The sequence below is a fragment of the Urocampus carinirostris genome, chromosome 2 (assembly GCF_059441175.1).
Source record: "Urocampus carinirostris isolate Australia breed hairy pipefish chromosome 2, RoL_Ucar_1.0, whole genome shotgun sequence".
In the NCBI taxonomy this organism is placed as follows: domain Eukaryota; kingdom Metazoa; phylum Chordata; class Actinopteri; order Syngnathiformes; family Syngnathidae; genus Urocampus; species Urocampus carinirostris.
Genome location: NC_142350.1, coordinates 38,177,202 through 38,192,944, shown reverse-complemented (window position 1 = coordinate 38,192,944; position 15,743 = coordinate 38,177,202). Strand labels below are relative to the sequence as shown.

Sequence of the window (15,743 nt, the reverse complement as noted above, 5' to 3'; positions counted from 1 at the left end):
CCCCCCATTTTATTAACACTCCACTTATTGAAACATGAATATTTTGTTTGTTTGTTTGTTTGTACATGATTCAATTGTTTGTTTGTTTGTACATGATTCAAATTGAATCTTTTCTTCCGGCGCCGTCACGAATGGCAGCCACTCCAGCAGCTCCCGTGTTATTTTCGATTGTTCTCGATTGTTCTCAGCTCAGGGATGCTGCTGGAAATGTGAATTTCCCTTCGGGGATGAACAAAGTATCTATCTATCTATCTATCTATCTAATCTGCTCTCCAGCCTGGATGTGTGTTTAGTGTAAATTTTGGGTTACAGAGCGCACCTGGTTAAAAGCATATTTAAGGAAGAACCTCCACTTTTCTTTGTGTGTGTGTGTAAGGTGCATGGGATTTTAATCCGCTGGCTTAAAGAGCCATAAAAATGAACTCATTATCATGTCAAATTCTTACATTGAAAAAAGAAATCAGCGGGGAAATGTCTAGTACAGAAAAGTAACACATTAGCCGCTCAGTCCGCTACTGTCAATCTCAATCAACTAGCGCAGCAGTCAATATTAATTAATTTGGCATTACACATTCTCATTAGCGCAACAAATAATTATTATAAATAAATGTTTTGAATCTTTCTAACAAATAGTACTCAGTTTCTGACTAGTATTGGCATGTATAATGATTTTTCATGTAGTAGTAGCAATACTCTGTATCCTCTCTATCATTTTTTCATGTGTGCAGGGGATGGGAGGGCTTAAGTTTAGTCAAATGGCTCAGCATTGTACGGGCCATTGAATTATAGTCTGTTCATTACATTCAGTTTTGTTTTAAGAATGTTTTCTTTGCACCCTCCGTATATGATCATGTTTATTAAATAATATTGACTACTGCCGTAATTGATTGCGATTGACAGCTGCGAACAAAAACAGCCCCCAAACGGTTGTCTTGATTACAGAACAACGTGTGACTTTTCTGTGCAAGACATTTCCCCGCTGATTCTGCCAAGATCGCGATTATACTCCATAGAGAAAGTGGGAATCTCGTTCATCCATTAATGCACTTCACTAAGGCAACAAGAGGCATTTAGTTACCAAGGGAAGTCAGAGTCACTCTCTCCTCTTACCTGCGCTTCATTTGATTTCTTAACTTTGACATTCAGAGAACTTGGCATAAATCACATTGCATCATCACCTGCCGTGGGCCCTCGCAATACTTTCGTTTAATTAAACAGTTGGATTTCCTTGTCAGGACCAGTTCTAAGCTACCTGCTTGGAACCATTTAAAATGGAGAAAAAACGGTATATGCTTGTAGTCAGGAATTTACGGTAATCATGAAGTTGGGCAGGCAGTTCTGAACAGACCCTTGTTCTACATTTCATATATTTTTATCAAATTGTAAAAGATTTATTTACTATCCTCGTCATGTAAGTGAGCGGTCACTTTAGATTCTGAATCATAAGCTCCGACCAGAATAACGGCAGCCATTAGCCAGGATGAGTGACTGTAAGCAAACGCCGTGGCGTTCCTTTCGGACTTGGCTCACCGCTGTTTTGCAGTCTATTAAAACCACGGGGAGAAGTGACACCAGCTTGTCTCTTTAACTGCCTTTTAATGAATTGTTTGTGCTCAGATTAATGATGTATATTGTGGCCCTGTAATGCGCCCTAATGACAGAGAACGAGGTGGCCTCGGCTAGAGTATTAATTTAAGCCGCCTCCCTGATGATTTTTCCTCAGTCAATGCTCAGTGTAAGGACGCAAACATGATTCGTGAAGGATTTCTTGCACGGCGCTCCTGTTTAATTCCCCACTCAATTTTAGTTAGGAAGTTGAATGATTCAAAAGACAACCTCAATGTACATTCATCTTAATGTTTTCTTAAATCTGTTAGAGAGGAGTTTAACTATAGCGAATTTTCAGTCAAGTCATGTTTATTCGTTTAGCCCTTATTCACAAGGAGTCTCAAAGGGCTGCACAGACTACATACTATTGCAAACTCCTGCCTATTATTACACCATCCCCTGATCTAAAACCTACATGAAGGCAAGAAAAAATTCAAAAATGAATAAACCTTGAAGGGCCTGCACATGAGGTAATCTACCTTCCAGGATGACCAGGCTGCAATAGCAAAAATAACAAAAATATAATTATAAACGACATATAATACAATAAAGTATAATATCAAATAAAAAATAAAATAAAAACGATGATCAGGCTGCAATGGATGTAGCATTAACAACCAATACATAGATATTGTTAACACGAAATACAGGTTATTCATATGCTATAGAGTAGAAGTGTGTTTTAAGCCTAGATTTAAACAGTTGCACGGTGGTTGCTGATCAAATCTCAGAGGGCAGAGCATTCCACAGCACCGGGGCTCGAATGGATATCGCTCTCGAACCTGCGGATCTCTTCTTGGCTCTTGGTCTCACTAGTAGACCAACATTTTCAGAGCGAAGGCTCCAGACCAGAACATAGGGGGAAATTAAATCTGAAAGATATGAGGGAGCAAGTCCATGTATGATTTTGTATAATAGCACCAGAACCTCAAAATCACATCTTAAACTGACAGCTAGCCAATGCAGACTAGCTCAAACTTGAGTCATGTGATCAAACTTTCTTATCTTAGTTAAAAGCCTTGCTGCAGGCTCCTGATGCTGGACTTAAGGGAGACCAGAAGGTAGTAGAGTCTTTTATCAATCAAGAACATTTTTGCATCCTTCCTTGTACAGACCCTTAGGAAAACAGTTTACCAGTGCTAGGAGTAATGTTTTTACAGTGAAAGCTATGTGTATTAAAACGATGATATTGTGGATAAGTGTTTTTTATTTGTTTACATGTATGCCCATTAGTTAAAAGCATCATTTTCTATGCAGTTTGCAATTCTGTGTTTGGCTAACCTGACTGACATTGAAACTATTTGCAGGTAGGACAGATTTATGGGTCATAGTAGCAAAAACATACGAATGCATTGTATGCTAGAATATAATTTATTCTCATTGTAACATCCATCCATCCATTATCTGCACCGCTTATCCTCAGTAGGGTCGCGGGAGTGCTGGACCCCATTCCAGCTATCTTCGGGCAGTGGGTAGGGGACTCCCTGAACTGATTGTCAGCCAGTCGCAGGGCACACAGATAATTCACTCACTCATTCACACCTAGGGAAAATTTTGACCGGCCAATTAACTTGACATGCATGTTTCTGGATTGTGGGAGGAAACTAGAGTGCCCAGAGAAAACCAACTTAAGCACGGGGAGAACATGCAAACTGCACACAGGAAGTTTCGATCCCATGACCTCAGAACTGTGCCGCACAGCCGCTAACCACTGCGCCATTGTAACATGTTAAATGCAAAACTAAATTCGACGATGGTGCAAATACCTTTACAAGAAAAAATATCCCAGTTTAAAACAAAAGGTTAAGGGTGAAAGTATGAAAATAAGTAATATTGAATAAAAATAGATAATATAAATTCATGTAAAAAAAAAAAAATAACAATGCATAGCCACCACGGGGTACTATAACTGCCAAAAATAGAAACTACAGTAAAGTATGGTCAAATTTTTACTGGCAGTGTTTCTTAAACTAGTATAACTATACATATAGGTGGCTATTTTCACATTAGAATATTGTCATTATCGTTACAATTCTAATGAATATGATTTAAGGAAATACACAATTTAATTGTTCAACACATTTTTTGACTTTTATTTGGTTTATTTTGGGGGACACAATTAAGTACATGTCTAATTATATGTTGCCTGTTTTTATTTGGATTTCAAGGTCCCTCCATTAAATTTCCAAACCTCATAACTTGTGTTTTTTATAGATTTAATGATATATTTTTTTCTCACACCGTTATTTTTTAAATGGTAGTATTTAGTTTGTCCAAGTGGTAGAAAAAAAAATATTGATTTAAATTATAAACATAAATACATGAACTGTCATGTAAATGTGCATCTTTTTAAAATACTCGTTGATCAAGAAATTTTACGTATCATGAGCCTTACCAAAAGGGAACTGACATTATTGTCCGCCATCTTGCTTTTATGGGTACCTGAAACACCCCAAAAAAACTCACAAAAGGGGTCGGCAAAAAATGACAAGTACATTTGTTTTTTTTGATCCCTTCCGTAGTATGTATTTTCCCTTGTGCTTTTTAAGCACCCATTTTTGCTCGAATGCAGCGACATCTAGGCAATTAGGTCCTGTTTCTGTTCTGGTCCTGACGTTGCCATTTTTTTTAATCATGTATTTATGTGATTTATCCAGTTATTCGTCAAATTTATTGAAAACAAATTTTCTGAGCTAGCCGTACTGCTTTTGTCGTTTTTCAATGCATATTGTCAAATGTACTGCTTTAAAAGTAAATTATTTCTTGGTTTTCTTTCGTTATGAGCGTTTCAAAACCAATTTGATTAAATAGTTTAGAGACAAAATGTCAGAACCAGAACAGGATACGGACCCAATCGCGTGACGTTCTCACACAAGCCTTTATTTTACAGGAAATGGGGAGTCATGCACGGTAGGCAGCCGGTCTGGTGTGGAAAGACGGGAAGCCAGAGACCGACGAGATCGATAACGAATAAGGATAACGGAAATAAACAAGAGAAACTAGACGGGAACAAAAACTGTGCCATAAACTCACCAAAACACTACAGCTTTACATTTTAAGCTGCCGCTTTTATCCCCATTAAAACAAAGAGATCTTGACTCAGGACGAGTATTTTAGTCTACTGCTGTTTTATCTTGAGGTGGGACTTAAGTCTTTGTGCGCGAATAAACCACTCCCAACGATCACATTCCATTTCCATCCATCCATTATCTGCACCGCTTATCCACAGTCAGGTCACGGGGGTGCTGGTGCTCATCCCAGGGATCTTCGGGCGTTGGGCTAGGGACACCCTGAACTGGTTGCCATTCAGTTGCAGAGCACACAGAGACAGACAACTCACCCACCCATTCACATTTAGGGACAATTTGGACCAGCCAATTAACCTGACAATGCATGTTTTTGGAATGTGGGAGGAAACCGGAGTGCCAGAAGCACGGGGAGAACATGCAAACTCAACACAGGAGGATTCCATCCCATGACCTCAGAACTATGCCGCGGACGCTGTGCCGCCCACATTCCATATCCGTTGTGGTAAAGTTTGCCGCCTTTGGTTTGAAACAAGCACATGTCTTCTTTAAAACTCTGGAGGCGATCTGTGTCTCAAAACACAGTACGCGACTAAATCTACCGCTTTTTAATCTCAACAAGTTGGCATGTATGATGTGCTAAACAGTCATCCGCTTAGTTTTATAAATACTCTTTGAAAACAGTCGAAATCCCTTTATTTCTATATACAAACGAGTTTTCTCGGTTGTGATTAGTTTACCTTGACCACCAGCGTCTCTGGAGACGTTAAAGGCACGGTAGCTCAAATGAGCATGTCGTGCAATTATAGCTGAAATAATAGCGTGATGATGGGTTGACACGATTCGCTCCGCTGATCAGAAAAGTCATGTGAAGTTCTAATTAAACACTAACTCGTTTACAAATGAACGCACGCACGTATTTGTGTACTTAAGTGTGCCGGCTGTACTTAGCTCTGCGATGTCAAATAGTGCGCAGCATCTTTGCGAAAAAGGAAAATTAAAATGTATATGAAATTTAACCTAAGTGTATGACAAAAACAAGTTTAAAAGTAATCTATATACTGTATTTTCCAGACAATATGCCACACCTAAAATACGAATATTTGCCCGGAATTAAGAAGTGTGCCTTATAATCCGCTGTTTGTTTTTCGTTTTTCATTTTCATTTTTTTTTTAATGCAAACCTCACTATTACAGTAGTTTTAATTTCATATACTTTATAGTCGTGTACAACTTATGTATGGAAAATATGTCACAGGGGAATATTTTGGATTTTGTGCCTTGTAGTCAGGTGCGCCATACAGAACAGAAAAAATGTAAATACAATTGGAAATCCTTAATACCAATTAAATGCTTCTAAATGCAGTAATTATTTCTAAAGTAATCCATTAGTTTTAGTTGTGGAACCAGATTTCCCAATATTTACCTTTTATGAAATTGGTTTTCCGACATGTTTTCATGCTTTCATGCAAACCTTGCTTTTTACTATAGTTTTAATTGCATTCGACTTATAGTCCAGTGCACCTTATGTATGGGAAATATGTCACAAGGGAAGTTTTTGGAAGGTGCGCCTTATAGAGCGAAAATACCATAAATACAATTGGAAATTCTAAATTACAATTAAATGCCTCCAAATAGAGTAGCCATTTGTAAAAGGAATCCATTCATTTCAGTTGTGAAACCAGTTCCCCCAACATATATATATATATATATATATATATATATATATATATATATATTATTATTATTTTTTTTTTTAAATACATTTGTTTGTAAAAATGCAAACTTTGCTCTCTTTGTTGTTTTAATTGCGTTTGCCTTATAGTCCAGTGCACCTTATGTATGGAAAACATGTCACAGGGGAATATTTTCAGCAGTGCGCCTTATAATCAGGTGCCCATATAGAGCAAAAATACGATAAATAAAACTGGAAATGCTAAATTACAAATTACAGTTTTTCCAATATTATGATAAAACACGTTTTTTTTAGATATCAAAATAAAATAAGTCACAGAGGAATATGTTTAGAGGTGCGTCTTATAGACCGAAAATATGGTAAATCAAATTGGAAATGCTTAAAAATACAGTAAACATTTCTGAAGTAATCTAATTATTTTAGTAGTAAAACCAATTTTCTCAATATTTGCTATTCATAAAATGTTTTTGTTATGTACATTCTCAGAATAAAACATAAAGGAATGTGTTTTGAGGTGTGCCTTATATTTGGGTGCGGCTTATAGACCAAAAATATGCTAAATAAAGTTAGAAATGCTTAAATACAATGAAATGTTTCCAAAGACAGTGACCATTTATGAAATAATGCGTTCATTTTAGTTGTGGAAGTAGATTTTTGTAATTTTTTTTTTTTAGAAATTTCAGATCAGTCTTACTGTAGTTTTAATTTATTGCAATTTATAGTGCAGAGCGCCATATGTATGAAAAATATATCATGGGAATCATCTTTGTGGTGCGCCATTATGGTCCGCAGAATATTTAAATCAAAGACACTGATTTTGGTCTCTTTGGCTTTGCTTTTGGACAGTTTGTAAAGTGAAAAAAAAGAATTGTGATTTATTTGGCCAATAAAGATAATTCCAATAGGAGAGGAGATGGTTTTATCGAAGCAAATTTTTGTTATAACAATTTCAAAAATAGAATATAAACCAGGTCCAAAACATATTAATCAAATGCCAATTATAATCGCTCCATGGTGACCATTCAAACATTGCCATAAAGATAAGAAAATTATTCATTCATTCATTCATTATCTGCACCGCTTATCCTCAGTAGGGTTGCGGGGGTGCTGGTGCCCTTCCCAGCTGTCTTCGGGCAGTGGGCAAGGGACACCCTGAACTGGTTGCCAGCCATTCGCAGGGCACACATAAAGAAAGACAACTCAAAATCGCTCATTCACACCTATGGACAATTTGGACCGGTCAATTAACCTGACATGCATGTTTTTGGAATGTGGGAGGAAACCGGAGTGCTCGGAGGAAACCCATGCAAGCATGGGGAGAACATGCAAACTCCACATAGGAAGGTTCGATCTCATCACCTCAGAACCGTGCCGCACACATGCTAACCACTGTGCCGCCGTGCTGCCCCTAAGAAAATTATATCAAAATATATTTTAACACACTGTTTTTCCTGCATTGCGTTAGCATCTGTAGTAAGGAGATTCTTCTTAAAGGCATAGTGTGTAATATTTGACAATTAGATGTCACTGTAGGGCAGGAGTGAGCAAACTTTTTGACTCGAGGGCCACAATGATTTCTAAAATTTGACTGAGCAGCTGAGCCAAGAACAGATGGATGGAGTGTTGTATCAATTACATCCAGGATTTGACCTATTCATGGAAAACTCACCATTAGTTTCAGTGGGAACATTGTTGTTGATCTCTCTGTTTTGTCAGTGCATCAAAGTTTTTTTATGGCGATTCTCGGGATTCTCAGGTTTTTTTTAGAAGGGCGTTACGGCGGCCACCGACAAGGAGAGTGCTTCTTCTGGGAAAAGCTTAACCATGAAGAAGAGAGGGCAAATGCTCAAGCGCGCCATCTATTGAGGAATTGTAGGCATTACAGGGGAAAGTAAATGAACAAGGTTTGCCGGTAATAATTGTATTAATTTTATATTGTGATATAACCGGGAGATGTTTGGCAAGCCGGATTAAAAAGACCAACTAAAAAAGCCGTGTAGGCCCGCGGGCCGGAGTGTCCCCATGTCTGCTCTAGGGTGTATTGTCACTAAAAACAAGTGTTACAAAGCACAAGGAATAATACAAACAACAAAGACTCCAAATGACCAAAACGCACCTTTTTAACTCTTATTTTTCGGCTCAACATTTTAGAGGTTGTTTGGTACCCGTAGCAACAAGATGGCAGACAATGATGTCAGCTCCCTTTAGATGAGGGTATTGAGATGCAAAATATATGCAAATTTCTCAACCTATGAGTACTTATATTTTTTTTATAGCTCATGTATTTGTGCTTGTTGTTTATATCAATATGTTTTTTCTTTTAATGCATGTTTTTTTTACCACTAGGAGGGGCAAAATAATGCAGACTGTCCCTTTCATGTCACACGATATATTGTTTTAAAATAATGGGTTTATTGATTGTTATTAGGTATAACAATTTCTAATATAGAATAAAGAATATTTTCCCTTTTTTTGTTACTTTTTAAACATTGTACATACTTATGGCCCATTGCTTGATTTTGTTTTTACGTCTCTATTTCTATCTCTCTCTTTCTCTTTCTCACAATTCCATATCTTCTCTCTCTCTCACACACACACACTTTTTGTCTTTCTTTCTTTCTTTCTCTTTTTCTTTCTTTCTTTCTTACTTTCTCGCTCTTTCTGTTTTTCTATTTGCCTCTCATTTTCACTCCCTTTTTTTCTCCTTCTCCCTGTCTTTCTCTCTCTCTCTCTCTTTCTCCCCCTCTCTCTTTACTTCTCTCTTTCTTTCTTATCTAATAGTCCAGCCCCGGTGAGAGTTCTTTTTCTAGCATCTGGCCCCCAAGCTAAAATGAGTATGAAATCCCTGCATTACACGATACAGCGACCTCTAGTGGTAAAATAATTCACACTGTCCCTTTAGACTAAAAGTGCGTGTATATATTTTTGGGAGGCTTTGTCTATTTAGTGTCCCATGCAAGGTATTAAACAATTTCAGTTGTTTCAAAGAGCATTCACATCGTCATTATTACTCTAATAATAGGTCACATAACTCATGTAAGTATAGTTTAGTGGAAATAATTTTTTGCACATTAATTTGGTTCCTATTTGTTTCGTTTACACAAAGAGATGCATAAAGTTACTGTTATTAAAGATACATATAATAAGTTGTCTATTCTTAAATTGTAGCCATTCGGTTAAAACAAATATTCAAATTGCGCTATTTTGTTTTAATACCAACGCTCCTTATCTCATCAGTGCCAGCGTGGGGGCCACATCGAATCACTGGGTGGCGCTAAAGCACCGACTACCCCTCCTCAATGTTTTATGACCACGACAGCGCCACAAAACACGGGTTTCCATCCTTCGGGAGTGTAAAGGGAAATTTAACCTAAATAAAGAGCGAGGTGTAATGAACGTGACGCGCTATTAATTGCATTTCCTTTAGCGAGGAACTAAAGGGCACACGGGGGCATTTTTCTGAAAACAGGTGGAGAGGGCTTGTAACACAGTAAGAAAGCCTCACGCAGAAACCCTAGAAAATACAAAAACGGGATATCAACTGCAACTATCTTAATTAAAAATGAACTGCTCTTAGAATAAAATCATCGCATCTCTTTAGATTAGAAAAGGCCATAAAACGACTGAGGTGGAAAGGGAGCTTCTAAATAATAATAATGAAAAAAACATTTACCTTTACATTATTTAATGCAATTACCTTTTATGAGTTCATTAAATACTATTTGGATTTAATTATACGTGATTGTTCTATAAAAAGATAATTACGCAGTGTGACCTGCAGCGTATTGCGACCGAACCGTTCGATTTTTTTACTTTGATGTAATTTTGTATCTTTGTGACTGAGCAAACTTAACACACTTACAAATCAATATTGTAATACACTGTTTTGGGGTTCATTTTAGCTTGAACCATCAAAAACAACATCCTGTTATTAATTATGTTGTTATTATTTAGAATAGAATGGAATTGATAAGGAAAATAATATGTAAGGGAAATTATGGTCTAAGTGTGCCTTTTATACTACATTTTATATTTTACACCCAATGTATAATTTATACGTTTGTATATCTTTAAACGTTTATTTGGGTGTAAAATATAGAATATGGTATAAAAGGCACACTTAGACCAACATTTCTCTTACAATAACACCCTCAATTCTGTCAAATGCTTGGACAAGAAAGTGCTATAATAACAAGGGATTTTTCCGTTGTTGTTTTTGTTTTAATTTTTTTTTACATCTTTGTTTTTTTATTTCTAGTTAATATCACTTATTTTTGGACTATTTCTCCAAACTTTTTAATACTATGGTATTGGATCTTGCATTTTATTTGCACAGTTGCTATTGAAATCGTTATCCTCCAAATGGGATTTTTTTCTGCAATATCACCCACCCCTAAAATGTACTAAACAATAACATTTCCCCAGGTTCCGTGCTATTTGCAGGTTTAATGCACGTACAAATGGATATTCCATTTTTTTCTGTTTTTAAGTCAAATGAGGACGTATTTTTTCTTATACTAAATGTTATTTAATTGTTTTTCTTGACCTCAAATAGCCAAATTGATTCATCACATATAGTGTACAAGGAATGTTTAATTGAGTTTACGAGAGCCTTATTTAATTAATATGATCAAATAACATTTTGTTCAATAAAATTTAGTTACACTTTATTAAAAGATAGAACTTTAATAGCTACCACTGCCAAATATATATTTTTGAGTGCATGACATGTTTTTTTATTTCGTTGTGTATTCGCTTATTGCAATGACAATACATTCTATTCTATTCTATACTATTCTATTCTATTCTATTCTATTCTATTCTATTCTATTCTATTCTATTCTATTGTTTTGCCGAGGCGTTGATCATTAGAATAACCCTAAAGCATTTTAAAAGTTTTTTTAAAATAAGTTTAGTCAAAATATTTCATTTTTAGAGCAATCAAAAAAAAAAACAATTTCATACGAGCCTACTCGCTCGTATTAAGAATTTAGTTTTGAAAAGGGAACCTTGTGCACATACACATAAAAACACATTTTGTCCCGACATTGGAAAAAAAGCTGTTTAATATCAACCTTATTATTTAAAAATGTGCAAGTCCATTTGTTCACATGAAGCACCCCACATTCTTTCATGGAAATAGGCTATGTCTTTAACCCCACATCCCCGATAAACAAACAGAAAATGCACCCGAACAAAAATAAAACCAAGAAATTAAATTGGTGCATGAGCAAAGCATATCCAGAAAGTACACGAATTTGCTGATAATTTAGACTTGAAGCAATTAATTAAAGCAACTGATGAACCTTTTCGTAACGTTTAAAAAATGTTTGGATAGAGAGGAAAAAATACGGATTTTTTAAAAGAAAAGATGCATATACATATGCTCTCTTGAGTGAATTGAAATTTAAAACAACCGGAATATCAATTTGAGAATAAATTATTAAAACAGACAAACACAAATGGGGCTTCCAGGCGATGGGCTAAACAATGGACGATAATAACAATAATAACTATAATAATAATAGCAGTAATAACCGTTCGGATTCTCGATGAAATGCTGATTATTTGCACTATTCGTAGCCTACACCACTTTTACAAACAAATGCAAGGTGCCATTTTATTGCCCTTTTGAACTTTTCAGTCTCACTGACTTTGATTTATTTTGTCTATTGTTTAAAACATTCCTCGAGTCCAGCGAACGGAAAATACTATTTTTTAGACTCAAACAAATTTAGCGGAATAATAACACGTATAGAAGAATAAAATAAAGAAGAATAAACAGCAACAATAACGCACCCCAGAATGCACCGAGCGATAAATAACACACAAGACACAAGGCAGCTTGTAAGATGAAGGAAAGTGGATTTTTTTTTTCAAAAGTCCGTTTTTCAAATATCAATTCCAAAAAAAAGTGCCCCAGTGAGGAAAAAAATAAAAATAATGATGGACTCGTGATATTTAAAGTACAGTATTTACAAAACTGGATGCAAATATGTCGAAATCAGGAGTATGTCCTGCAGATAATGCAATAATTCTTTTTGGGATCATAAAGGCGCTGGTGGGGAATGTTACGATTTTTCTTTCTTTTTTAAAAACTTCCAAAATAATAATGTCGTAGCCACGTGGGCTTATTTGACTGCCCTCAATATTTTAATAAAGACGGTTTGTTTTGGGTGGCGAAACGCCTTCTTTTCTGCACGCATTAAAATAAACCCGAAGCTTAGAGATGCTCACCACCAGAAGTCCCCCACATACACTTCCCAGTATCCATTAAAGCTGTGTTTTGGTGTTATTATTCCAGGATTTTTAAGGTTACACACTCGGGAGCAAGATTGTCGTTTGGGTCTTGGCATAGGTGGGGATAAATCATTTTTACGCGATCAAATAATATTATTGGAGACAAAACAATGAAATACTCAATATTGATAGGGACATTGCGCAATTTTTCAAGTGATCACATCATATTGTTGGGGATATAACAATGAAATACTCGATATTGTTTGGTATGTTGGGACGTTGTGCAATTTAAAAGGGATCACATCTTATAGTTGGGGGAAAAACAATGAAATACTCTATATTGGTTGGGGCATTGCGCAATTTTTTAAAGTGATCGCATACTAATGGTGGAAACAAAACAAGGAAATGCTCAGAGGTGGGCACAATACGCATTTCTAAACGTATTGGTGTCTCGATATGGGTGGGGACACGTCCCTTCTGTCCATGCGAAAACTACGCCCTTGCTCAGGAGTGTTGTGTTACGTATAAAGTGGCCAAATCTTTACTACGTGCACATAATATTGGGGAGAAAAACAAAACACTGAAATGCTCGATATTGGTATAGGGATATTGCCCATTTTATAAAAAAGTGATCACATAATATTGATGGGTAAGAAACAATGATTTCTCAATATTGATACGTCCCCCTCCATCCATGCCAAAACGATACGCTCTTGCTCAGTGTAGTGCGTTACTTATAAAGTGGCCGAATCTTTAATACGTACACTCTTTTGATCTATATGACAGAATGTATTGGGATGGGGTATTTTGGGTTTGGGGGCTACACCTTGGAACTGCGTAAAATGGACTCACAGTGCTCGGCTGGTGAAGAAGAACACACTCCCGATGCTCTTTGAGCATTGTCTCCCCCAATGTAGATATTGTGTATACGCGCTTTTTTATACAGAAAACACCCACGATCGCTTCAAAGTCAGGTCATTTCTATCTAAAGGTGTCCGGAGTCTCATTGGACTGGAGTTTGGACCCCGTGATGGGGTGGCGTGTCCCCGTACACGTCCTCGCTCCCGGGCAGAACCCCACCAGGAGGCGTCATGCGTTTCTCCTTCTGTCTCCTGTTACAAAACCAAACCCTCACCACTTCTTTCTCCAAGTGCAAACTGTCTGCCAGGGCAATAATTTCCGAGGCGGCGGGTTTGGGGCACTTCAAAAAATGGCTCTCCAGAGCTCCTTTGACGCTAACCTCAATGGATGTCCGTTTTTTCCTTTTCCTCCCCTGTGCGGCGATTTTGTCCAGACTGGTTGGGCTTCCCGACGTGGAATCAGCCTCCTCCAACCACTTATTCAACAGAGGCTTGAGCTTGCACATGTTTTTGAAGCTGAGCTGCAGGGCCTCGAACCTGCATATGGTGGTCTGCGAAAACACGTTCCCGTACAAAGTCCCAAGAGCGAGACCCACGTCCGCTTGCGTGAAACCCAGCTTGATCCTCCGCTGCTTGAACTGCTTTGCAAACTGCTCCAAATCGTCCGAGGTTGGCGTGTCCTCGTCCGAATGGTCATGGTGGTGCTGTTGGGACGGTGGATGGCTGTGCTCGCTCAGATGCGGGCTGTGGTGGTCTTCGTGAGGCAAGTTGTGGTGGTGCAACCCTGGACCACCGCCTCCGCCCCCTGCTCCCGGAATCAAACCATTGACTCCAAATCCCGGCTGGGAGTAGATCAAACCCTGTCCATTTGTGGTCGTCATGCTGGGCATGTGCGCCGCGGTGGTGGTCCTCCACGCCCGTGCGTCGTGATGGGTCTGGTGCACCTGCAAATGGGAGCGCGCATGCTGCAGGTTTCCTCCTCCTACCGAATTGTGCATGTCATCGCGTGCATTTTGTACGGTGGGTTTGATATCCTGCTCCGAGGACCAAGGGGCTGCATCGCCGTGGGACAACGCAGCGATCCACTGGTGCGCATGGCTCAATGCGTGTCCGTTTCCCTGCAGCTGGTAGTCGCTCTGCAACAAGCTCTGCGCGTCCCGGTACGCCGCCGCTTGCTGCATTCCGCCGGGCTCCGAATGCGCAATGGAGGAGCTTGACGTAAGGATGCTGTAGTGGTTTGAAGCTGCGGTTGCCATGACGCACAGAGCCGGACTTCTTCGTCAGAAGCTGCTTGCATTTGACGCGCGCATCCTTCGGTCCTCCCAGGCGCTCTGGTAGAGTGGAGTTACCAGGCGCACCTGCCAGCCGGCACCGCCCCGCCCTTTGCGCTCATTGGCCGTGCGTAACTGATGGATGGGGTTGCCAGGGGCGACCGCACACCCATTGGCCCGGGAGAGATGCGCTTCTCTCTGCGGATGAGGAGCGCAGGATAGCGGAAGAGAGAAGCACCGAGATGCGAGCAGGGAGCCGGTGGAATGGAGAAGTTGATTTATTTGGATTATCAATCGTTGTCAGCTCAGGTATCTTCAGAAAAACTCCAATGCTCACCATCTACTGTATTTTCCGCTAATATTATATGATATCTGTTTGACATCCTCAGTTCTGTAAACATTGTTTTGGAGGAGGATTGCCATTGAATCATGTTTTAATTGTCATAGAGTATCATTGTCTTACACTTATCCTATACATTTAAGTTTGAAATAAGGTTCAAAGTTGCCCTCTGGTAAGTGCTACAGGTCCCCTAAAACAAATATAAACAGGCTCAGAGATGGTTTCTTCTCCAGGGCCATCACCACCCTAAACAAGGGCAAAACTGTGACTTTTTGGGAAATTTTGTTGCTGCTAATGTGTTTGCACTATACTTTTCATTGCATTATAAGGATGCACTCATTCTTATCACACTATTATGATAACTTGGAAGAGTTTTGAAGCACTTACATTTAACTATCTTTGCCTTTTTATTCTGACAGCCTTTTCCCTTTTTTCTCTTTAATGTCTTTTTTACGTGTTTATCCTGTTTATTATGTTTATTATTACATGTTTTTCTTTTCTATTCTATTCTATTTTTATTTTATTTTATTCTATTCTATTTTATAGTCATTACAAATCTAAAAAATGTGCAGGTGTGCAAACACAAGGTCACAGATTCAAAAACGGTTTTAAATGCTTGACATAGGCCCAAATATATTTTTAAAACCTAAAAAATTTATATGTGCGCAAACATAATGTCACAAACTTTTGATGTCCTAAAAAG

The 15,743-nt window shown here is 38.1% G+C and overlaps 1 protein-coding gene across 1 annotated transcript; it reads right to left on the bottom strand.

The window, feature by feature from the left end:
* Positions 1-11,377: 11,377 nt before the first annotated feature.
* On the bottom strand, positions 11,378-14,775 carry pou3f2b (POU class 3 homeobox 2b). The gene has a single exon (XM_088326443.1). The coding sequence runs from the start codon at positions 14,683-14,685 to the stop codon at positions 13,573-13,575; it is 1,113 nt and encodes a 370-aa protein (XP_088182569.1). The 5' UTR covers positions 14,686-14,775; the 3' UTR covers positions 11,378-13,572.
* Between the last annotated feature and the right edge of the window lie 968 nt (positions 14,776-15,743).

Coding starts and splice junctions, on each gene's coding strand:
- pou3f2b (XM_088326443.1), bottom strand. CDS start 14,685: ATGGCAACCGCAGCTTCAAACCACTACAGCATCCTTACGTCAAGCTCC.